A 26075-nucleotide genomic window follows, 5' to 3' on the forward strand; every position below is an offset into this window, starting at 1 on the left:
AAAACAATTTTCTTTTACTTAGTGTAGGGTATTATATGGTCGGGCTTGATCGACCATACTTATTTGTTTTTTATGTTTTTGTTAATTTTATTAACAAAATGCTTACATAAGTACACAATATAAAATTAAAGTTCAAATTATTCTGTTAATCGAATACTTTAAAATTAACCGATTATATCTAAGCCCCGATTAATTATTTCCTCGATTAACCGATTAAACCAGAAACCCGATTAATTGAATACCCTACTTGATATAATAGACCAATTTTGAACTTTAAATCCAAGTTTGGCTACCGTTAGCGCTAAGCCGTTACGCCGAAAAATATCCTTTAGCTAGAGTATCATTACCGTGAAATAATTGCAATTACCGTTAGCGTTAAAATATCGTTGACGATATAAACGTAAATATCGTTATTCTATAAATAAAAATTATTGAGTTTATTAAAATATAGAGAATATAACATAGAATATAATACCGCCTATTTATTAATCATTGAAGTCAGACCGAAAGTATCGATACCACTAAGCTACCGTTACCGCTTTATATAATAATTTTTTATGGAATTTTTCCGGAAATTTGAGATGTCTTTTTTTGTATCTTATTCTTTTATATATAATTAACGCTAAAGAGCAATTCTTAAATGTTTAAAATTTTATTAATTTAGGTCAGTCATTAGACCATTCTCTTGTGAAAAGTTCTAGCAAAATGAGGTTCAATGCCAAATGTAGAAATTCATATTTCCATAGTGCTGAAGGAACATTTGTAGAATGTTTAAACAAATATTAATTGTTTGTAAACATACCGATTCTACAAAAAAAAATAAAATAAAATACTTAAGTACTTTTAGCATTCAGCAAAATCCCACCACATTAAATGATAAGTTTAACACAATTTTTTTTTTTATTTGTATCGATTATCCGATAAGATTTTTATTTCTTTGTTCAGAATGAACAACGTGCTTAGTAGGTACTACTCGTATATTAATTAAGGTGCCTATCATATTGGACTTTTTTCGATTTTAGATGTTCCCAAGGTTTTGAATTTGTAAAATTGAAGAGGTCTGTCTTCAATTCCCAATTTTTTAATGGATGGCCAATCATTCACTAACCCGTTTGATAAAGCTAAATTCTTGGCTGAATTATTTGAAAATAATTCGAACCTACCGGAACCGCCGCACGAGCTCGAAAGAGTATGCCAAATATATTCTTTCGCGCTCGTGCAGTTGAAAAGGTTTTAGCGTATCTCAACATAAACAAGTCTCCTGGGCCTGATGATATACCTGCACTGGTATCGATGCTAGCTCGTCGATTAACTAACCTTTTCAGAACTTTATACCGTCCAGTTAAATTTCCTATATGTTGGATGGTTGCTAATGTAACGCAAATTAATAAGTGTGTGTATTTAAATAAAGAAAATATTTTAATTGTGTTGTGTAAATTTTGAATAAATAAAGAGGATTTATAATTTAAAGGAAATAAACCACCGTTTTCAAAAGGTAAAAACGTAACAATATTAAAGAATAAGAAGCTCTTGATGTTCAGTGCGATATCCAATGGACAAAACTAATTTGATAAATTAGTGTCTTAGTTTTCTTAAACGTTGTAGGAAATACTTCACTCCATCCTTACTAATTTTTTAATTTAATTTTTTACACAATACATGTTCTTCGGCAAGGTGGTCGACAGGATAGTGGATCACACATCACATTACATGGAAAATTCTCTTCTTTAGCCGTTCAGTCCTTATGTGGAATAGGTTTCCTGTTGAAGTATTTCCTTATAGGAAAGACTTATTTCCTTATAGGAAAATTCAAATCAAATGTTCACAATCACTACTACCTTTATCTTTCCTACCATAACCTATTTTTCTAGTTCCAACAGAATGGATTACATAAGTAGGGGTCATACAATGAGTGCTGGTCCAAGCAAAAGATTTTGATCATATTTTCATTTATTTAAAACTTGGGAGAGTTGAAAATCGCTAAAGTGCAAAAGACAACACGGATTGTGTTTTTTCTATTCAATAAAACTTCAAAATTTTTTACCGATGGGTTAGTTGTTTCTTATTCTCTTTTGTTTCTTAATTTTGCTTAAACTATTCAAGTATGTTTCGGAAATTTCCCTATATTTGAAAATTTAAAAATCCACCGTCAGCTAGTTTCTAAAAAAATTATTTTTTTATAGCCTTCACCTTCGTGAGAAGGGTATAATAAGTTTGTCATTCCGTTTGTAATTTCTACATTTTGCATTTCCGACCCTATAAAGTATATATATTCTGGATCCTTATAGATACCGGAGCCGATTAAGCCATGTCCGTCTGTCTGTCTGTTGAAATCAATTTTCCGAAGCCCCCAAATAACTTACACGATTCATACATCAATATCTCCATAATTCTTCCGGCTCGGTTGCTATTTAAAATCGAGAAAACCAGGACAACGTCGATTTTTTACCTATATCTGGATTACTAATGATAGATATTTCAAAGACCTTTGCAATGACATACTATGTAAGACCATAGTAAATTGAACCTACAATAACGGAAAATATGAAAACAAATATTTTTTAACCCGAATTTTTTTTTTCACCAAAAGTTTTTTTTGCCTAATATTAAAAAAAAATTTAAATTTAAAAAAACAATTCAAAACAAATTTTTTCCAAAAAATTAAAAAACAACTTTGGAAAAAAAAATATATTTTGTTTACCTAAAAATATTTAAAATTTTTATTTTGAAGTATAGGCTGACTTCATAAATACAGTTTGCAAAGCAACACTGCAATGCATAGTGTTCATAAACGCAATAGATTTTGTTTTGGCAATGTCGCAAGTTCATTATTGTATGACAATGTTTTTCAATGCGCAACATCTAAGGCGAATCTATAGAAGGTGACAACAGAAGAACAGCTGATTATTTTTTTTATTCAGTTGTTTAGACAAGTGAACTGTCAATTCACTTGTGTTTGTTGTGGCGAAAAATACAACAAACCCAAAAGCAAAAATAACCACAGGCAACTTTGACAGTTCACTTATCTTTTTACAAAAACAAAGTACCTGTTGTTTATGTATATGTTGTAGTTCTGTCGTCACCTTCTATAAATTCGCCTTGGCAACATCTGTCAAATTTGTGATCTGTTTTTATTTATGATTCTTTACAAAACATTTATGCCAGTCGTGGAACACAAGGTATATTAATTATAAGTTAGTGTTATCAGAACAGCTGATCGTTTTTTGCTACTATGTTCATTTTTCGCCGTGATGCAGAATCAATGTCAAACTTTGTTTACATTTTGTAAACGTCAAACTTTGTTTTGCTGTTAAATTCGTTTATGTTTTAAAACCAATATTAATACTACACAAAATTAGTTTTATTTTTAAAAATATCAAATTAAATTACAAACAGATTCAAATTTATAAACATTATTTGTTTAATAGGGCCCATACACAACACCATATAATTGTGCAATCAAGTGATTGTGCCAGCTGATTGACCGTGTATGAGCTTGTGGTGTGATTGTACCAGCTGCTGGTGCTTTATCAAAAATATTTTGATATTTTTTTGATTGTATCTGGATGATTGAATCGTGTGTTGTAAAATTAGCTCATCAAATTTAAATCCTCATGGCATAAACATCAAAAAAATAAAAAAAATAAATATGAATGCCAAAGAAAAAATATTTTGGGGAGCATTTCTCAAACGAAAACAATGTCTTGCCTATGGAAAGTTAAAAGAACGGAATGGTAGAACAATTAAAAGAGGTGGACCAAGAAGCAAATAGAGAAAAAGTGGTAAAAAGAACAAATTTCGAACAAATTACAAGTTTTTGACAAAATAAGTGAAAAATCTGCTGCAGGAACAGATGATGTTTTTGAGTCTTCGTTGTGGTATTACGATAAACTCAATTTTTGGAAGATCAGGAAAATTTACCATCATCATCTTCTGCGTTGATTGTCAATTATTTTAGAAGTTTAGTATGTTCTAGTTCCCCTTTGTTTTCTATTCATTTCTTCATCCAAATACGATTTTTTTGCTCATTTTTCGTTTTAGGATAATAGAAACAATAAGTGCACCACAAATTTTATCATTATTCATTATAACCGTACCAGCATGCTGGTGTATTGTGTGCTTCAAGCTTAATTGCACAATCACTTGATTTATTTGTGAGCAGTTTTTGCCATTTTTACCTGACAGCCAATTCGCCTTCAAATGCAGGCTCAATGTCAAACTACATATAAAACAAGTAAGAGTGCTATATTCGGCTGTGCCGAATCTTATATACCCTTCACCAAATTATACTTCAAAATTTTAAATATTTTTAGGTAAACAAAATTTAATTTTTTTTTAGTTTTTTTTTTCATTTTTTGGAAAAAAATTTATTTTAAATTTTTTTTTTTAAATTTAAATTTTTTTTTTTAAATTAAAATTTTTTTTTTTTAAATTTTAAAAATTTTTTTTGGTTTTTAAAAATTTTTTTTTTGAAAAAAAAAAATTCGGGTTAAAATTTTTTTTCCCGATTTTGACCCATTGTAGGTCCAACTTAATATGGTCTTATATACGTCGTTGCAAATGTCTTTGAAATATCTATCATTAGATATCCATATTGTCTATATTAATGTCTTAGTAATCCAGATATAGGTCAAAAATTGGTCAAAAATCGAGGTTGTCTTGGTTTTTTCCTCATATCTCAGCCATTTGTGGACCGATTTTGCTGATTTTAAATAGCAAAATTCTCGAAAGCATGTCTGACAGAATTATTGAAGATTTGGATCCCGAAGATATCTGGGGTCTTCAGAAAACTGATTTCAACAGACAGACAGACAGACAGACAGACAGACGGACAGACAGACAGACAGACAGACAGACAGACAGACAGACAGACAGACAGACAGACAGACAGACAGACAGACAGACAGACAGACAGACAGACAGACAGACAGACAGACAGACAGACAGACAGACAGACAGACAGACAGACAGACAGACAGACAGACAGACAGACAGACAGACAGACAGACGGACATGGCTTAATCGACTCCGCTATCTATAAGGATCCAGAATATATATACTTTATAGGGTCGGAAATGAAAAATGTAGAAATTACAAACGGAATGACAAACTTATATATACCCTTCTCACGAAGCTGAAGGGTATAAAAAATATAACCAATTCGCTCGGTATTCTGAATTCGCCGATGACACTACCTTATAATTAATATACCTTGGTGCAAAGTAAATTAATAAAGTAGACTCAGTAGAACAGCTGACTATTTTTTTTACTTTGGTCTAGTCTGTCAATTCACTTGTGGTTGTTGTGGCGAAAAATACAACAAGCCCAAAAGCAAAAACAACAACAGGCAACTTTGACAGCTCAGACCTTAAACCAAAAACAAAATTGCTTGTGGTTTTTGTAAATGTTGTATTTGTTGTAGTACTGTCGCTACTTTATTAATTTACTTTGCCTTGGTGAAACAGATCTGAGTTGAGGCACAAAGTATACAGAGGCGACACGGCAAAAAAAATATATTTGTCTCTTTCGCTCGAAACAATTTCAACTGGTTTGGTTTTGTGCTTATTTATATAGTTGTTTGTTTTAACGCACTATCTGTATTAAATCGCAAATTTGTTTTCTCTTTCTATCGAAACAATTTCAAAAAAAGCTGATTTTAGTGTTTTTGAACTGTCAAATTTGACACCTCCGTATACTTTGTGGTTGAGGAACAACTCGCGCGTCATCGTCATTATCTCTTAAGGACGGTCAGGCCGATTTTTTGTTGTTTGGCTTTCGAGAGTTCTGCGTCTCACCTCGCATTGGTATTGATCATATGCGTCGCATAACTGTTTTTACAGTTTTGAGTCGTTTATTTTAATCCACATGTGTTCGTTTTGTTATAACCTTGATTTGAGGTTATGAGAAGACACAGTTGATATACATATTTTGTGAAGAGAGACCTGGTGGAGGACCATTCAAAACTCATTGGAGGAGAACCATTAAAACTCAATTGAAGAAACTCTGGTGGAGCACCACATAAAACTAATTTTTGATGAAAATCTGGTAGAGGACCATAAAAAAATCATTAGTGAAGAATAACCTGGTGGAGCACCATTATACTAAAAACTCGAAATCAAAATTTCATAGTACCTGCTTCTTATACGAAGGTATAAGTCGAGACAGGAAAACTGTGGAATATCCTGGCATATAACTTTAATAGTTTGCCATTTAATCTTAAAGTCAAAAAAAAAAATTGCTTTTCATTACTGCATTTGTGAAGGGTATATAAGATTCGGCACAGCCGAATATTGCTCCCTTACTTGTTAAAGATAAGAATTGTTTCGACTGATACTAAAATAAAAAGAATAAAGAAAACACAAATAAGTTTATGATTATCGCTCGCTGTTGCTGCAATTTATTTATTTAGATGTTAAGTCTTTTCAGGTTTTGTTTTTTGTAAATCAAATGCTATTAAATGCAATGTATAATTAATATAGTAGAGCAGTTCAATGCGAGGTAAATCGGGGAGGTTTATTGGTACTTGGCTTCCCCAACCTTATAGCCTTATAATGTGTTTTAGATTCCATAGAAATGTTGATCCTAGTTGCGCTTTTCTCTTGTTGTTATGGTCCTATAAATATAGAATATAATTTATTTGTTAGATAATATTAAGATTTATAGCAAAAATAAATTTAATAGAAAAAAATTTTGGTGAAAAAAGAAATTGTTTTCTCGATTGTCGCGCCGAATTTCTATGACGTTCTAAACGTTGCTGAAAAGGTATTTAAAATGTCTATCATTAGCTAGTCCAAATATATACAAAATTGAGGTAGTCTTGGTTTTTTGTATCTATCTGAGTCATTTATATAGCGACCAAAAATAGCGGATATATGAATCATATTTGTAAACACTAGGGCTCAAAATGACCCTAAATTTGATTGTGTTTTTCGTGATTTTTAAAAATTGAGTCATTTGGACCCAAAGTCCCCTTAAGGGTTAATTTTTATTTTTGCACTGTTATTATAAATTTAAGAACTTAGGGTATATTTTTCGCAACTTTCATTAAAATCGGCACAAAAATATATAACATTTCACTATCATTCATTTAGAAATTACAAATATTACAAAATTTTACATTTGACCTTCACGATTTAAGGGTTAAAGTTGTCCACTTTTAGCAATAACTTTTTCAGAGTATATTTCAAATTATCTGGCCTTTAATATTCTGGTATCATTCGCCAAAATATGGCCAACAAATTAGTTTTTACCGAAAATCGCAAACTCAAATTTTTGTCACACAAAACTGCCCTTCGTTTTTGAAACAGATGAGTTTTAAATTTTTCCATACATTGAGGATCCACCTTAATGTTCACATTTTCTTTTGTTGATTTTCTATTGCCATATTACTGAAACTACATGATTCATATCTCTGTAATCTGTGTATAACTTCAATTAAATTCGAAATATTTAGTATTTTTTTCAAACTTTTATGAATTTTTTCAATTGCAATAAAATTTTATTGTCTTTTCTAGGAAATTTATATTTTTTATTCATATTTTCTGCACAAACTTCCCGTGTTAACTTTTGTTAAATGTTTTTATTTACTTTGTTTCATAAAGAGTTTTTCACACTTTTCAATATTTCTGAATATTTTTTTTCCACTTTCACTTAACAATTTTTTTTTCTTAATTATGTAGCTTGTAAATATTTCATAAAACTATTCGATATGTTATGAAATTACACTGTATTTATTATCCAACTCACAGATTAAATTTCTGGCGTCTGAGACGTTTATATTTAAAACTTCCCATGCCGGCAATAGAACCTTCAATCTCATCCAAATCTGTTGTATCTGCATCCGCCGAATATGCGGAAACGTCTTGCTTTTTCGCAAGATCGCGAATTTGTTTTAATTCAGCTAATTGTTTAGAGTGGTCAGACATTGTGTTACAACTGTTAGCAAATAATCTGTGTCCAGCTATTTTATAGCCAATATTTAGCAAAAGATAGGTATTTCCCTAAATTTGAAATACAAATGTTATCTAGTTTTTGTTTACATATGGGGCATTTCATGTCAAGTGAACCAACCAACTTTTGAAATCGATGTCTTCCGATCGGGATGAAATTTGCACCAAGGTTAGTTCCATTGAATAGTAATATGGAAGAGCTATCTAAACTATTTGGGACACATTTTGCTAAGAGCAATAGGTAATAAGTTACATGGATAAGAAAAAACACCTGCTTGACCAAAATGTCAAACTTTGACCCCTCTAACTCGGAGAGTTCTCGACCGTTGAAAAATTGTATCTGAGTTACTATTCAATAGAACTAGCCTTGGTGCAAATTTCATCCCGATCGGAAGACATCGATTTCAAAAGTTGGTTCACTTGACATGAAATGCCCCATATACATAGTTTTCGCCGCTCGTAGTTTGTTTTTCGCCGTTCTTCAAAAAGAAAAAAAAATAAATAAAATAAACGTGTAAAAGAATGGAGAATTCCTTCATTTTACGATTTCCAATAGCATGAGCAGAAAATATGTCTGGTACTTGGATTTACTGAATTGTATTTATGTTTACTTAAAGCACAAAAATATAAAAACGGGGAAATTCCCTGTATACTAGAAGTATAAAAAGTATAAAACATTGTTTTCTTATCTGAAGCACATTGTTAGTTGAAATGCAAAAGTACTTAACTACAATTTTTAAACAATTTAAATTTAAAACTGTTTTTTCAATTTCGGTACTTTTTTGTTACGATTTTTGATCACAGCATTCTGAAAAAATTGTCATTAATAAAATTAAAAGTACTTAGCACTAAAATAATTGTATGTATTAGTTTTTTCATGGTTTTGCAAATAGGTTAACATCGAGTAGAGACGTCATTGTCAAAAACCTAACTCTTGCTACAACAAAATACATGCTATTCAATATACATATATTGTTGTTGTATGAGACATGATTTTTTGTATTTTGGTTTGACAAATCGTATTGTCTCGTCTCTATGTATAATTCTCTATGGTTTTGCATTTCAGCTAACGATAGGTTAAGAATAATGTTACTTTGTTATTAACAGCATTGCCAGAACAAATTCGATTTTTTTACATTTTTTCCCCTGTTCAGGTCCATGGGTAGCAAACCGTTCAAAATTCAATGAAATGATCAACTAAAAAATGTACCTAAGATCTCAATAAACAACTTTTGATGAAAAAAAAATTCGGGTTAAAAAATATTTTTCCCGATTTTGACCCATTGTAGGTCCAACTTACCTACACCTTATCTACATCGTTGCAATGGACTTTGAAATATCTATCATTAGAAATCCATATTGTCTATATTAATGACTTAGTAATCCAGATATAGATAAAAAATAGGTCAAAAATCGAGGTTGTCCCGGTTTTTTGCTCATATCTCCGTTATTTATGGACCGATTTTGCTGATTTTAAATAGCAAACTTCTCAAAAGCATGTCTGACAGAATTATTGAAGATTTGGATCCCGAAGATATCTGGGGTCTTCAGAAAATTTATTTCAACAGACAGACGGACATGGCTTAATCGACTCCGCTATCTATAAGGATCCAGAATATATATACTTTAGGGTCGGAAATGAAAAATGTAGAAATTACCAACGGAATGACAAACTTATATATACACTTCTCACGAAGATGAAAGGTATAAAAACTAAAGAAATTGAGTGTTTTCGGCCATAAACTATTAAATTATTGTAAACTAAAGCATACTTTTAGGCAGCTTTAAAAAAAATTTATTTCGAATTTTTTTGCGATTTTGAGAGACAAATTATGTCTCTCCTTGCTCATATTTGTATATTTAGCACTGGCAACGCCTTTAATTTCAGCCTGAATTTCATGAAGTTTTGTAATTTCTCTCTCCGCTGAAACAGATGAAATGTTTTGATTTTTTGAAAGATCACTTATTGAATTAATTTCAGTCAATTGATTAGAGCGATTCGACATTTTTGCAACAACTGTAGAAACATTTTATATTTACTGGTATTTTATATAGCATTATAAGTATGTTTGTATGTGGAACTAAATCAAGTATTTTGAAAAAAAAAAACTTGATATTATCTTGGGTTTATGACATACCCTACCCCTAACTCCATCTCCACTTATAAGTATGAAGTTTCGTTATAAGGAATTAATTGGTCGATTCACAAGGTATCCCTATCATGTAATAATGTTCTACTATTAAAAAAATTCTAAATACATTTTCTTAAAGCTGCCTAAAAGTATGCTTTAGTTTATAATAATTTAATAGTTTATGGCCCACAACACTTAACTCCTTTAGTTTTTTCTTACTAACTTATATTGACCTACCTAAACGGTATTAAGAATCATTCCTAGGAAGTTCATATGTTCTAGAATGTTGTTTATTGAGATCTTAGGTACATTTTAAAGTATCTGCAAAGTTGTTGGAATGAATTTCCATATTTCACATAGTTAATACATTCTCAGCACTTAGGTTTTTGACAACTGAGTTGGGTCTTTGACAGGAGAGTTTCCGCTGTATGTATATTTTCTTTACGGTTTGGTGCATAGAGCGGAAACTTTGCTGACAAAGACCTAACTCAGTTTGCAAAAAAGTCAAAAATTGTATGTCTTGAGTTACAAAATATTTTTTTTGATAGATATCCCACTCGCATTCCACTAAGCAATCAAAAATGTCTTCAAGGAAAATATCTAAGCTTTCGTTTGAGCAAAAAAAAAAAATTGGAAAAAAGTTTTTGAATTCGGAAAAAAAATTTAAACATTTTTTTAATTTTTTTTTTAATAACTATCAAAACTATGTGGGACACATTTTCCTTTCTACACTTGTTGAAAAATTGTGTCTGAATTACTATCCAATAGAACTAACCTTGGTGCAATCCCGATTGGAAGACATCGATTTCAAAATTTGGTTCACTTGACATGAAATCCCCCATAAGTTTTCAAGTCAAATTTCCCATTGTATTGTCACTCATTAGTGCTGGTTCACATTTGTCAGGTTTACTTGAGCAAAGTCTTGAATTTATGTGTGATTCAGCACTTATATATATTTTATGAGGTCCCAAATGTAGAAATTACAAATGAAATGACAAACTTATCACTAGTGATGAAGAGTATAACATTAAGAAAACCTGTTTTTGTTCTTTATGACAAGGGCTACAACTTTGCATCAGAGAGTAAATCGAAATTCCGAACTGTTTGCATGATATGAGCCTGAGAAAATGATCACTTTTTTGCAAAAATAACACCGAGTCCTCAAATCTTTGGGGACCCATAGAAAAGTGCATGACTTTGGGCAAAACTGGGAGACACGGGTCTTTTTTTGTTTGGTCTTTTATCACGTAGTGGTGTTCGTATATGCTTTTTTGTATCGTCTTGCTCTGTGTTATTTGTTAAGGCCCAACTATAATATGCATAAGCTAGCTTAAGGTAATGTCAAAACCGAACGAAAAGTCTGTCAAATGCTTAAGGAAATTCAAAGAAACTTTTAGGTGGCTATAATGTACTTACGTGCATTCAAAACTATTTAGCCCCATTTGAACATTTATGTGCAACTTGCAATTAAAAAAATACGTATTTCTTATTATTTTATCAAAATATATAAATTTTCTTCATCCTTTTCATTTATTTCTTTGTATAAAATAAATAAACAGCTGATTCCGTACGGAATGTGCGACCAGCTTCGCACTTTGCTTAAGCAAATAAAATTCGACGAAACTTGACGAAACTCTCTTAAGTACATTATAGTTTGTCACATACGTTTTATATGTATTCGCACATTTGCTTAAGCTGACTTAAGCTAGTGTATGCATATTATAGTTGGGCCTTTAAAGCAGTGATGTTCAAAAATAAAAATGAAGATGTATTGGTGAGAGAGCTACCCAGCAAACATAATGTCAAACATTTAAAATAAGAACAAAATAATGAAAGTTTAGATTTAGAATTTTTGTCACATATAACCAATTTATTTAATGAATGTAATTTAAATTTTAAGGAAAAGAAAAAATATGCATTATACGGCCTAAATTCTATTTAATTTTGTATTTATTTTTGACTTTGTTATTTTGTGTTCAATTGCAATTGAAACGCTTGTGTTTGCTATGCTTCGTGCAAAAACAACCAACAACAATGCTTAGTAAATGTCTGAAAAAAATGACGATAGTCCGTCGCATGTGTTTTCATCGAGAGCTAAACGATGAATGAACAAAAGTTTTTAAAAGAGCGTAACAAATGTGTGTAAATTTTTCAAACAATTGTTGTATGGCGTGAACATTACTGCTTTAAAGCATTTATATTCGTCTCAGGGGAAATTGGATCTAAAATAATGTATGGAAATATTTAATTCTCTTTATATAAAGGTTTAAGAGAAAATAAATTAAGGCCTCTTTAAATGTTGCTCTCTATAGGTTCGTATGTATTCAATTATTTATTTAAATTTAAAGATCAATCAATTGGTTTTGAATGTTGTTTTTCAATACTTTTTTATTTAGTTAATCTAAAAAAATATAAATATATGTAAATCTTAACTTAAACTTTATCTAACTAAAACTTACTGCTAAACTAAACTTAAAACTAGTGTCTCTCCATATTGCGACCCTTCTCCAATAAATCCCGAAATGATTTGATTTCATGTCGAGGTATCTGTTGCCGATATTTCAGATGTAACAGACCATAAATAAAGTCCAATTCACATTCTTCGTCGTGACGACCTTCTGGTAATTTGGCCAAGAGGGCACGTTTTGTACATATAAAGGTATCGATGGCCTCACGATCACCCTGTTTCTGTTCGAATATTTCCAAATAGATTTGATACGATGGCTTGGTGGGAGAGAAATGTTCACGCAGTAATTGCACAGCATCATCCCAAGTCTTGGCCTCTCGACGAACACCCTTCCACCAGGTGGAGGCCAAACCGCTGAACAACAAAGAAATACCTTTCAAAGCATCTTTATCGGAAATTTGTTCCACTTCCTTGTAGGTTTCGACGGCATCTACAAACACATCAACGGCATCGTTATCCCGTTGACCCGCAAACCTTGTGGGACAGTTGGCAAAACTGCCTTTGGATTTTTTCTCCTTCTCTTCAGCTTCACTGGCTTGCGGAGCTAGTGCACGTATAGTTTCGATAAATATACGAAATTGTTCATCGGACATTTGCGTCATTGTGACCGACTGTGTGTTGATTGGTGTGTTTTCGTTTCAAAGTTAAAGAGACACTAAAAGCTATGGCAAAACAGCAGACGATTTTTAACATATATTTTATTTCTTTTGGTTGTGAAATAAGTATTTATTTCTGCTTATTTTTCAAACCACTTAAAACGTATGATTAAATGAGTCATTATTTGAATAAAAAACAAATGAGAAAAACTGAAATGGGGAGACTATTTTATGGATGTTCTCTATTGCATCTCTATTGATTTCCATTGTTCTCTTTTATTTAACTCCAACCAAACCGAAAGGGTCATTTTGGCTACTTTAATTTTGTTTGAAAAGAGAGAGATTTACTTAGCTTTTGCGCATATATGATGGCCAGGGTTACTGAAGACATATTTTAAAATAATGTTTTAATGGGAATTAAATTAATAATCTTAAATGTCAATATAATATGATAAAGATTAAAAATGTTGTCGAAACAAAATTTTTGGTGAAAACGGTTTTTTGTTCAAATGTATTCGAATTTCTAAGTCGTGATATACAGTGGTTGACAATACTGTGGCAACTTTCCAAATATTTCACCATTTTGTCAAAATTCAAAAAAAAAACTTAAGAAATTTGTTTTTTTTTCAGTATTTCGTTAATAATTTATTTACATATATTAACAATAAAGAATAAGAACATAATAATTAATTAAATTCTGAAAATAGAAAACAAATAATAACGTATTCATTATTATGGTATTGACAAAACAATGGAAGCTTAGATATAATATTTACAAAAATTGTGTGGCTCTTTTGTTGGATTCAATCGTCTCCTTTAAAATATTTTGTCCTTCATATTTTGTCAACAAAACACATACCTCATTGGATTGTAACCACTCGGCGTAACCCTAAATTTGTGTTTGGGATCATTGACCTACTGGAATCTCTAAACTCCATGAACATTCGACATCATTTTTGAAAATCTATATAAATAAAAATCAATTGACGTTCGTTGGTTAGTGCATCTATTGAGAACGGCTGGATCGATTTGGAAATTTTGTTTAAATGGTAAATTCTCAGCGAGTTGTTAAGTTTTCCCTAATTTATTTGACACGTAAAAAGCATAAGGAAGACATGTTATATATCAATGGATAGAGGATTTTGTCTACTTTTCAAAAATGTATATAACAGTTGACAATTAAAAAATTCATGGAATACTTTTTTGAAAAATATGACAAAAAATGCTTTTTATTGAATTTTGCATAGATACAAATTTTTCAAATTGAAATAAAATTTTGATTTATGCATATTTTTTAATGAAATTTCACAGTTATGTAGATTTTTCTATTTAAAATAGAAAAATAAAAACAAATTTTGAAATTTGTTATCAAGTATCCCGCAATTCCCAAAAAAATCTTGAAAAATCCCAAAAATGTGATTTTTTCGTTTTTTGGCTATAATATCCATAATAGGGGCGGGGTTATCGGAACCCATTACAAAGGAATTAAGATCTTATTGGGCCATCTAAAATAGGTAACTATATTTTGATATCGAGTATGCGATTTGAGAATTTTTGCCCTAAAGTTGAATTTTACATAAAAAATAGGCATTTTTTGAATGGACCTGATCCCGTCGGTATAAAAAATTATAAATGTTTTTTTTCATTTAAAATATTTGGCGTAAAGTTAGCTTTTCAAAAAGTACAAATTCATTATACATCCTCTTAGAAATTTTTAAGATAACTTAAAAAGAATGAAAGTATTTTTTCCCAAAAAAATTGCGAAAAATCGCCTTTTTTAATTTGTTTATATTCAAATGCATGTAACTTTGGACTCAGTCATGATTTTTAAACACTTCTTTCTTTATTTGATATATAGATCTATTATTAATCCTATAAAAGAAAAATGTATAAAATCGGTGAATATTTGGGATCGCGGTCACCAAAAAACTGGAGTAGGGTGGGTAAAAATGTTGAAAATTAAATTTTTCAAATGCGAATATCTCCTAAGATGTAAGAGATAATTAATAGCTTATGTAGTTTTATGTAGTGCTCGACGAGAAGATTCTGTATGTGTAAGTTTTTTTAAATCGGAACACAAACGAAGAAATAGGATCATTTTTAAAATTGAACCCCTGGTCCCGCTCCTGGTGGGGTTATGAGGTCCAAATTCAAAACTTAAACTCGACTACAATTCCTCTTTGCGCATGTGAAATTTCATTCAAATCGGCGTAAGGGTTTAGAAGTTACAGATTTATTTCCCTCTTTTTTTATTCTCATACGCCATCTACAACATTGACCAAATTTTTTGAAATGTCCCGGAATGATGAGTTAGGCCGTCGGTCGAACTGCTCATTCATCACTCATTGAATATGCAAATTAAGGAAAATCCAACGTGCAACTGTGAACATGCGTGTCGAGCTGCAGAACGATCAATCTGGAGAAGTATTTTCCAAACAATTGCTGGACATTGGCAACGGCAAAATTCCGATTGACATTTCGACCGGCATTCTGCCAGTTCACTGAATCAACATCCGAACTCATCCGAAAGGTTTTTTCAAAAATTGCATAAAATTACAAAAATTATTGAATTATGACGAATTGAATTTTAAGATTCAAATTGAAATTGCTGTCGAATTGATGACGTACAAATTTGGTAAAAGATGATGTTTTTGAAAACAGAAGTTACGGAAAAAAAGTTTTCTAAAAAAAGTCTCCATTGTATTGTCACATACAGTGGTTGACAAAACAATGGAAACTTTTCCAAATATTCCATATGTAGCTCAAAATTTAAAATATTTTTTTTAAATAAATTTTTTTTTTAGTATTTTACTTGTATAGTTTTATTTATATAAATTAACTGAAAAACAAACAACATAATTAATTATATTCTGAAAAAAGGGAACAAAATTAACGATGTAAAAAGCATCCTGTTTACAGTTATTTTATTTTTAAATTCTATTAATTTTTCACAATTTCTTTTTCTAATTTTTTCGCATAATTGCTTTTTTTCAAAGTTAACGATAATGGCTAAAGTTAAGATTTGTGAAGACTAAGACTAATTAACGATTTTAAACAAAAAAGTATCTGTGACAAATATTCAATATATAAATCAGCAGTTTCAAAAATTATAAAGACATCTCGTGAGACCGGTTTTGTTAAAACTCAACATTTAGGTGGAAGACCTTGTAAGACTACTCCTAGACAAGATAATTTAATAGCGAGATAGTTCAAGAAATTCCCAAAAATAACTCCTCGAGAGGTTGTTAATAGCCTAAAATTAGAAATAAGTACCCGAACAGTTAGTCGCAGGGCAAATAAGGCTGGTCTTGGTTGCTATCGTCCTGTGAAAAAACCACTCATTTCTAAAAAGAACCGTTCTGCTCGTCTACAATTTGCCAGGGATCATTTAAACTGGTCGATACAAAAATGGAATACTGTCCTCTTTTCCGACGAATCCAAATACAATTTAAGAGGCAGTGATGGGAGAACATTTGTAAGACGACCAAAGGGAAAAAGATTAGATCCAAAGTACACAAATAAGACTGTAATGTTTGGCGGTGGCAATATTATGGTATGGGGATGTTTTTCAGGGCAAGGTATGGGCCCAATTCATATTATAAAAGATACCATGACAGGTATAGGATACAAAACCATATTAAACGACGTTATGTATTCATACGATGAGGAAAATATGCCCCTAGTTTGGAGATTCTAACACGACAACGACCCGAAACACACTTCTAGGGTTGTAACCGAGTGGTTACAATCCAACGAGGTATGTGTTTTGAAGTGGCCTGCCCAATCACTAGATCTAGAAAATCAATGGGAAATTGTAGATCGTAAAATAAGGACCCAAAATTACACCAGGAAGGAAGATTTATCGGAGGCGGTTATAAGGGAATGGCAAAATATTTCAAAGGAGACCATTGACTCTTTAATTGGTTCAATGCATCGTCGATGTGTAGCAGTTATAAAAAATAAGGGCTACCCAACAAAATATTGAGTTATTGCAAAGTTTAGACCACATTTGTTAAAATAATACCTGTTTCCATTGTTTTGTCAATGCCGTAATACAGAAATTTTTTAATTTTGTTTTCTCATTTTTAGAATTTAATTAATTATGTCCTTTGTTTTTTGTTAAATTAAGTTAATAAAAGTATACAAATATAAAATATAAATACTACAAAATTGTTAAAATTTTTAAAAAAATTATTTCAGATTTTAGGCCACTAATGAAATATTTGGAAAAGTTTCCATTGTTTTGTCAACCACTGTATATCTGGGATCTAAATTGTCCAATACAAAATGATTAAAAATATGTATAAAACAGAGGCAATTTCATTGTTTATAACAAATTCAGTATTCTAATGGACCATAATAAAAGTAGGGTTATATAAAAGAATATTAAGTTACTGATATTAATTACAACTTCATTCAATTTAATTATTTAAACATGGCATCTCTGCCTGTAATAATATATAAAAAATGAGAGGGAGATACAGAGACTCAGAGAGAGTGAAAATTTGGAGCGATTAATGAATTATTCATAAACTTGATGTATCGACTTTTTTATACTGCCAGCTAGAAAAACAAAGTCTTTTTTATGAGTTTAATTTTCATTATTCTACTTTTTTCTGACGTTATCGTGTTTTATTTCCAAAAATGAACAAACAAATTATTTGTAGGCGATCACATACTGTTGGTTTAGGGCAAGGCAAATTTACTTACAGGTATACCCAATTCTACAACAAATACAACTTTACCAAAAACAACATGTACTTTGTTTTTGTAAAATTATTTGCTAACTGTCAAACAGCTAAACAACAGCAGACTGCAAAAATCAAAAACAGGGGTGAAAATAAATAAATACGTGAAATTTACTTTCAATAAGTACTCCATTCACTTTTATATTATCAATTATTCACTTTTCTACTATTTTATATTTTTTATTAAAAGAAACAAAAACGTTAATTTAAATTAATAACGAAATGTAAACAAACTTTGACAGATAGAAGTGAAAAAACATATCGAGCAAAAAATAGTCAGCTGGCTTTTCGACGTCACCTTATTAGATACGCCTTGGTTTAGGGGGCATGCCCCTCTCCAACAAAGTAATAAATTGATTTAAGCAAAAGTTTTTTATGAAAACAAAAGTAATTGAAGTAGAATTATGTATAAAAGCATTATAAATTATAGTATTGTAGTAGAAGTTTCCATTAGAATTCTTTATTTTGTATGTAAGAAATCGATGTAATTAATATTTGTAATATTACTAAATTATTTGTCTTTTTTTTATTAAAGGGAACAGCATTTGCATGTAGCTATATTTGATATCTATTTTTGTATCACTGTTATTAACCTTTTCTTAATGGCTAGAGGTCAAAGTCCTAATTTCATTTTTTTTTTTAAATATATTTATTTTTAAACTGTTTATATAAAAAAACAATGGAAATGATTGCAGTTATAAAATGTAAAATCTAAATGAAAGTTAAAATTTTAACATAAAAGGCGAATAAATTTTAATTTTATAATCAAAATTTGCAATAGCTAAGAGACAAGAGCTAAAATAATAAATTTCTTCATAAAATATCGTTAGTTTCTCATATAATAAAAATTTTCGGCTAAAAATTTAAATATTCTTACAAAAATCTATCTTTATAATGCCATTAATCACCAAAAATTCAAGCACTTGAATATTTTGTTGGAATTTGACTTGAATGCAAATGTAATTATGTTTTAAACTTGAAAAATATTTGTATAATTCAAAATCAGTGCCAAATTTTATAAATCGTTGACTTTATTAGAAAACCCCAGGAAAGAAAAAAGTGACTCCAATTTATTCACCGTTTTTTTTTTTTTTTTGTAGGAGAAATGAAATATTTATATAAAGAAGTGGCCACTTAAAATCCGTACGCACTATGGTAATCATAAGAACGCCCTCTGTTATCAAAATGGAAAATGATTTTTAACAACAAATCTACCATTATTCAGCAATGAATTGCAAGTCATAGTCAAACACTAAAGTCGGTTCTTTTTAGAAACAACTTTAAAATAAAAACCTGCTTTTAATTATTTTGCAATTATATTAAAAATTAAAGTGTGTTTTAAATTGAACCGACTTTAACTGGGTGCCACCTCAAATGTGGCAAATGTTTTCATACAATATACAAAAAAATATAGACAAGTGGCACCGCTGAACAGCTGACAGAAAATTAAAAAAAAAAAACAAAAAAGGTAAACAATAAAAGTAAAGCGAAATATAATGAAAAAAGCAAATTGTGGTGGAAAAATGGAAAAAATAAGATTAGTATAATAATTAGGATATTTTGGTTCTAATTTTATTGATAACTGTTCAATAATTGCAAAATCTCTGCCAATATCTTGTAACATAAACATTTGTGACTTTTTGTCGAACTTTTTTACTTGGTGAAGCACAGCTGATGCTGTTAAATGAGTTAAAAACAGCTTCAGCTAGTTTTATATTTACATTCGACTTTAACGTCAAAAGTATATTTTATCTTGTCTATGGTAGACCTAAAGTCAACTCTTAAGTAAAGACGACTTTATTTCCCTTAAAATATACTTTATTTCTGACTATGATTATGGGCCATTATGTTTAGTTTTAAAAAGTGTAGACACAATGGAAAATTAAGCTAGAGATAAAATTGTGCACAAATATCTAGAAAATCCGACTTTGTCGGGTTAAAATATAGATAAAAATTTGATTTTCGGCAGATATCAGGTCAAAATTTTTACGTCTCGTCAGCTCGAGGTTGTGTGGCCTTTAAATATGAATACGTAAAATTGAACAAAATTATTAATTTGGCAGGCAATCCGCAGCTGCGGTTTGAAGAGTCAAGCTTTTCAGACATGTTTTTAAAGAATTTTCAGAAAAAAAGGTCCATTTAAAAAAAAGTCAAAAAAGTTTTTGATTTCGGAAAAAAATATTAAAATTTTTTTATTTTTTTTTTAATATTTTTTTTTCGAAAGATTGAAGAAGGAGCTACCCAGGAAAAATTTTGTGAATTTTTGTAATGAACACTAGTTATTTCATGCATTCTTTTGTAAGGAGTGGTGGTTACCCAGCACATTATTTTATTTACTAGAATAAGTACTTATTTTTATGCAGGCTGGTAATGAACTTTTGCATTTAGCACAGCTATCTAGTGTGTTTGACTGGAAAACGGGAGGTTAGTGGTTCGCCACCTGTCAAAGCCATTAATTTTTTTGTTCATGTCATATTCATTTATATGTTGATGTTAAAACTATTGTTAACTTACAATAAAATAACTCGTACATGGAGCAGTGAGTTAGCAGCTTGACTATCAAACACAAGCAAATAATGTGACTGTTCGATTCCCACACAAGGCAATATTTTTTGTGTTTTTTTTTTAGCTACATATTCTTGTTGTGAATTTACTACTTATTTCTCAACTGATTGTAAGTACATTTGTAAGCTTGACCCCTGAATTTTTTAAAAATCTCGAACAACGGTAAGTAGTGTTTCAGTCAAATAATAAGTAGTTATCGCTTTGCTCCAATTATACTTGCTGGCTTACTAGGTAAGCAAAGTTTTTGCTGGGTATCTAAACTATTTGGGACACATTTTGCTAAGAACAATAGGTAATAAGTTATATGGATAAGAAAAAACACCTGTTTGACCAAAATGTCAAAATTTGACCCCCTATAACTCAGAGAGTTCTCGACCGATCTTGTTGAAAAATTGTGCCTGAGTATCCAATAGAACTAACCTTGGTGCAAATTTCATCCCGATCGGAAGACATCGATTTCCAAAGTTGGTTCACTTGACATGAAATGATCCATATAAAAAGACAGTTTGGAAAAGCGATTGCTGTCATTTATAAGACATCTGATACAAAGTTTCGGCCAAGTTGTCATTACTCAAATACAACTATGAAGTGGTATAATGAGAATAATATTGATGTTATACCAAAACACATCAATTAAACAAATTGGCCAAATCTTCGTCCAATCGAGATATATTGGGCAATTGTTAAACGTAAATTTAAAAAGAGTGCAGGTACAGTAAATAACCAGATTTTCATGAGAACTAAGTGGAATAAATATGCTGGAATAACGGTAGAAGTGGGAAGAAAAGTTGTGCAGCTATTAATGGGAGGCATATGAACAAAATCCAGAACATTTGTTCGCAATAAAGACACATAAACCTACAGTTATATTTTTTTAAAGCTTAATAAATTACCTTTAATTTCATGTATAAAATGTTAACATATGTTGTTTCATTTAAAAGTTATGCTGGCTTTAATCCATACGGATTTTAAGTGGCCACTTCTTTATTTAGCTCTTCAAGGTTTTTTTTTGGAGTTTGATTGGTGTAAATTATCGCAAAATAATAGATGACACTTTAAAATTAGACACTTTTTTAAACCAACACCAACTTTAACCATTTATTTTTATGCCATGGACATTATATTTTCATGGTAATTCAATTCAGAATCGGCATTCGCTATTTCGATAAATGATTGAAAAATGTAAAATTCATGTTCAGCATGCAAAAATTAGTAAGAAAACATGAATTGCAAGAAGAAATTATTCCAAAAAAATATTTGAAAATTAATTATTTGAAAAGATTAGTTGTATAAGATAGAGGAATAACAAAAATTCAAATAAAACAGCAAAAAAAAGATGTGGGCTGTTTTACTGAGCATTTTACCAGCAAAAAGACATTTTTCGTGAAAATCAAAGATGGACTAGTGCGCCCCCATTTCCATTCCCCATTCTTACCAGTGCTTATGGTGAATGTGTTCCATCGGTTTCAACGTGTCAGAGTTGGTTTGTTCGGTTCCGATGTGATGATTTTGACCCGGAAGACAAAGATCACCCAGGCCAGCCACAAAAGTTTCAAGACCAAGAATTGAAGGCATTACTCCATGAATATTGTTGTCAAACTCAACAAGAGCTTTCAAAATCATTGGGAGCTACTCAATCAGCAATTTCAAAACGTTTGCAGGTACCATACGAATTGAAACCTAGAGACCTTGAAAGACGATTTTGTATGTCCGAAATATCTCTTGAACGTTATAAAATAAAATCATTTTTGCACCGAGTCATTACTTGAAATTAAAAACGAATTCATTACGATAACCCGAAGCGTAATTGAACGTACGTGAAGGCCGTTCAACCAGCCGAATTGAAACCAAAGCCAAATATCCATTGCGCTAAAGTAATGGTCTGTATTTGGTGGGAGTAAAAGGATATTATCTATTATGAGCTGCTGAAATCTGGCCAGACCATCACATTTAACCTGTACCGAATGCAACTGATTCATTTGAGGCGAGCATTGACCGAAAAACGCCCAGAATAAGTGGCCAGTAATGAAAGTGTCTTATAGTCCAGACCTTGGTCCGTCCGACTACTATTTATACCATACAAATTGAAGCTGAGAGACCTGAAAGACGATTTCGCATGTCCGAAATACTGCTTGAACGCTAAAGAAAATCATTATTGCATCGGTTGCGATGACAAATGGATCCAGAAGTGTAAGACATCGTATGTGCAGGCCGGTCAATCGCCGAATCGACACCAAAGCCAAATATCCATGACGCTAAGGTAATGCTCTGTATTTGCTGGGACCCAAAGTACGCAATCTATTATGAGCTGCTGAAACTGGCCAGGCCATCACATGGAAGCGGTACCGAATGCAACTAATTCATTTGAAGCGAGAATTGAACGAAAAACTCCCAGAATATGCGCCGACTTATAGTATAGACCATGCCCCATCCGACTACTATTTGCTTCGATTGAAGCAGAGCGATATCTTTGGGATACGCTTAGCTTTGGAACATAGTATCCAATATTGGCTTGATTCGTCTTGGCCTTAAAAGATGAGCAGTTCGTTTGGCTCGGAATTCACAAGTTGTCAGAAAGATGGGAAAGGTCATAGCTAACACACCCACTTAAAAGTAGGCTTTATTTGAGGTGAAATTTTAAAATGTTCACTAGAACAGAAAAACCGATTTTATCTCTGTCAATTTGGATGATTTTCTCGAAAAGTATTTCCATCAGATTTGCCTAAAGGTTTTCGGGAAGTTTGCAAAATTTAATTTTTCTGTATAATTTTTTCTGTATAAATTTTTGGTAAAAAAATCAAGTTAATCGAGCTCCTTTTTTTATAACTCGGTCATTTATTTCAAGTAAAATTTTGCTATAACTCCTCTGCTGACTAAAAACACAGGAGATGGGCAAAGAGCAAATAATTATAAGTCCAGTATTTAGTTAGATCTAAACTGAGTCATACATTTTATGTATAACAATATGTTTGAATAAAACCCCCAAAATATTATTTGTAGATTATTAATTTGCAATAAATTAGCAATAGTTTTGTATAAAAGTTTGGACATAAAATTAAATTCAAACAAATTTGATTTCATTTTTTTTTTATTATTGGAACTCGTTTTATAGTTAGTGCGTCATTTAGTGGTTGTTAGTTGTTATTTTTTCTTTAACGATTTCACCACTTATTGTAAACAAATTCTAGAATATATTCATGTATGTATGTACCCATGTATGTGGAACAATATTTCTTTTAGGGCGATGATAAGTGACTGTTAGACACGCTATAAATTAAAGTTTTAACAAACATTGATAGCAATTCATTTCCAGTTCAATTAGGTAGAAATGAAGATGCCAAAGATCATATCGGAAAAGTTTTTTAGGTTTTTTCTAAGATTCTTGCCAAGTGGTGGTGGCAGTGGCGAATTCAGGCAAATAGGAGCGAATTCATTATTTATTTATATAAAGTGTTTAATTAAAGAATCTGCCCAAGGTGCATTTAATAAGGTGCCATCGGCAGCACAGCTGATTATAGAAATAGCACGCACAAATGTCAAACTACATATATAAAAAATATTCGACCATACGCCCGTATGTCAAACTCTATACATATATAAAAAATAAGTGAACTCGGCTGTATTTATTTCAATTCGCCACTGCTGTCACCTTGTTAAATACGCCTTGAATCTGCCCAAGGCGAATTCATATACAAGGTGGTGTCGGTGGCGAATTCAGGAAAATACGAGCGAATTCATTAATTTTTTATATATGAAGTTTGACATTCAAAACCACTCTCTCATTGTTTCGAATGTCAAACTCCATATATAAAAAATGCATGAATTCGCTCGTATTTGCCTGCATTCGCCACCGACACCACCTTGTATATAAATTCGCCTTGAATCTGCCGGTATATGCTTGAATTCTCCACTGCCACTACTTGTTATATTAATTCGCTTTGCAAGAATCTGGCATGTTAATAAACCACTACCAGCTCATTTGCAGTAGCATGCAAACAAAAATACTCTTAAATAAAAACACATACATATTTTTTTACATACTGAAATTCTTGGAATTATGTTATTTTCTAGCCAACTTGTTCTCATTTAAAAAGAGCTAAAGCTAAATTTTAAAATAAATTCTGGGAGCATAAGAATTAAGAATACAATTTGCCATTATTACGAAATTGTTTTATAATTCGAGTAAATAAGCGATTTTTATGAAAAAAATTAAATAAAATTGTAAAAAGACAAATAAACTTAAAATTCGTTGACATAATTTTTGGGTGATTTTTTTTTTTCTTTAAACTAAAATATGTTATCAGTTAATGTTTGATAAAAATATACATATCTATACCTATATAATATTGATTAGTATTTAATGCACAACAAATAAAAGATAAGAGTTTTTTCATAAAATAATAATACAATGATGTCATGTTGGCGAGTTTTGATTATTTAAATGTTTTGATTTACATTTCCGAAAAAAATAATCTAAAATGGAAAAATTAAACAGAGAAATTTACTTTCACATACCCTTCACCATTAGATATTGAGTGTATGACTTAGAAATGCGGGATTTTTTAAAATTTTTAACTTTGAAACATTTTTTCATTATATGTAATTTATTCAAAGTATTGGCCATTATTAGCTATGAACTTTTTCTTATCTTTCTGACAACGTATGTATTCCGAGCCAAAAGAACTGCTCATCTTTTGAGGCCAAGAACGAACCAAGCCAATTTCGGATACTCTGTTCCAAAGTGAAGCGTATCCCATAGAGAACGTTCTACATCGATCAAAACAAATAGTAGTGGGACGGAGCACGGTCTGATTCAAAACGTACCAACCACTTCATTCTAAATACTTTTACAATATGTGGCGGCCTAGCGTTGTCATGATGAAATATTACGGTTTCATGTCTGACCGCATATTTTGGGCGTTTTTCGGCCAATGTTAGCTTCAAATGAATCAGTTGCGTTCGGTACAGGTTCCCTGTGATGGTCAGGTCATATTTCAGCAGCTTATAATAGATAGAACTCTTTTGTTCCCACCAAATACATTACCTTAGCACCATGGATATTTGGGTTTGCTATCGATTTGGCTGGTTTGCCAGGTTTCACATACGATCTCTTATGCTCCGGGTTAACGTAAGGTATCCATTTTTCATCGCAAGTAATGATTCGGTGCAAAAATGATTTTCTTTTATAGCGTTCAAACATAATTTCGGACATTCAAAATCGTCTTTCAAGGTCTCTCAGCTTCAATTTGTATGGTAGACAATTTCCCTGCTTTTGGATGAATCCTGCTACTCGCTAACGTTTTCTGCTTGAGTAGCTCCCAATGATTTTGCTGGCTCTTGTTGAGTTTTGCAACAAGCTTCCTGGAGTAATGCCTCTAATTCTCTTTGTCTTTCATTTTTTTCTCAAATTTAAAAGAAATGGAAATGTGAAAAGCACTCCAAAGAGTATGTGTTTACCGAATAGGTTCAAAATAGGAAGACCCAAGCATAAAAACTTGTGCTGGAATTTATGATTTAAACATTTTCTGACATCCCTCTATAACTTGAGAATTTCTCCAATTTCAAATCGGACCCTCAACTATTGCTTATTCTGTGTTGGAAATAGTATAAATTTCAAA

The 26075-nt window shown here is 31.1% G+C and overlaps 1 protein-coding gene and 1 long non-coding RNA gene across 2 annotated transcripts; both read right to left on the reverse strand.

The window, feature by feature from the left end:
- Positions 1-6367: 6367 nt before the first annotated feature.
- Positions 6368-7934, reverse strand: LOC135961836 (uncharacterized). The gene is made up of 2 exons (XR_010576617.1): positions 7747-7934; positions 6368-6613 (listed from the first exon to the last, which is right to left on the reverse strand). It is a non-coding gene; the product is annotated as an uncharacterized LOC135961836 (long non-coding RNA).
- Positions 7935-12438: 4504 nt separating this feature from the next.
- On the reverse strand, positions 12439-13198 carry Arc2 (Activity-regulated cytoskeleton associated protein 2). Its single transcript, XM_065511759.1, has one exon. The coding sequence runs from the start codon at positions 13148-13150 to the stop codon at positions 12560-12562; it is 591 nt and encodes a 196-aa protein (XP_065367831.1). The 5' UTR covers positions 13151-13198; the 3' UTR covers positions 12439-12559.
- Positions 13199-26075: the final 12877 nt, after the last annotated feature.

Source organism: Calliphora vicina, chromosome 5 (genome assembly GCF_958450345.1).
Source record: "Calliphora vicina chromosome 5, idCalVici1.1, whole genome shotgun sequence".
Lineage (NCBI taxonomy): Eukaryota > Metazoa > Arthropoda > Insecta > Diptera > Calliphoridae > Calliphora > Calliphora vicina.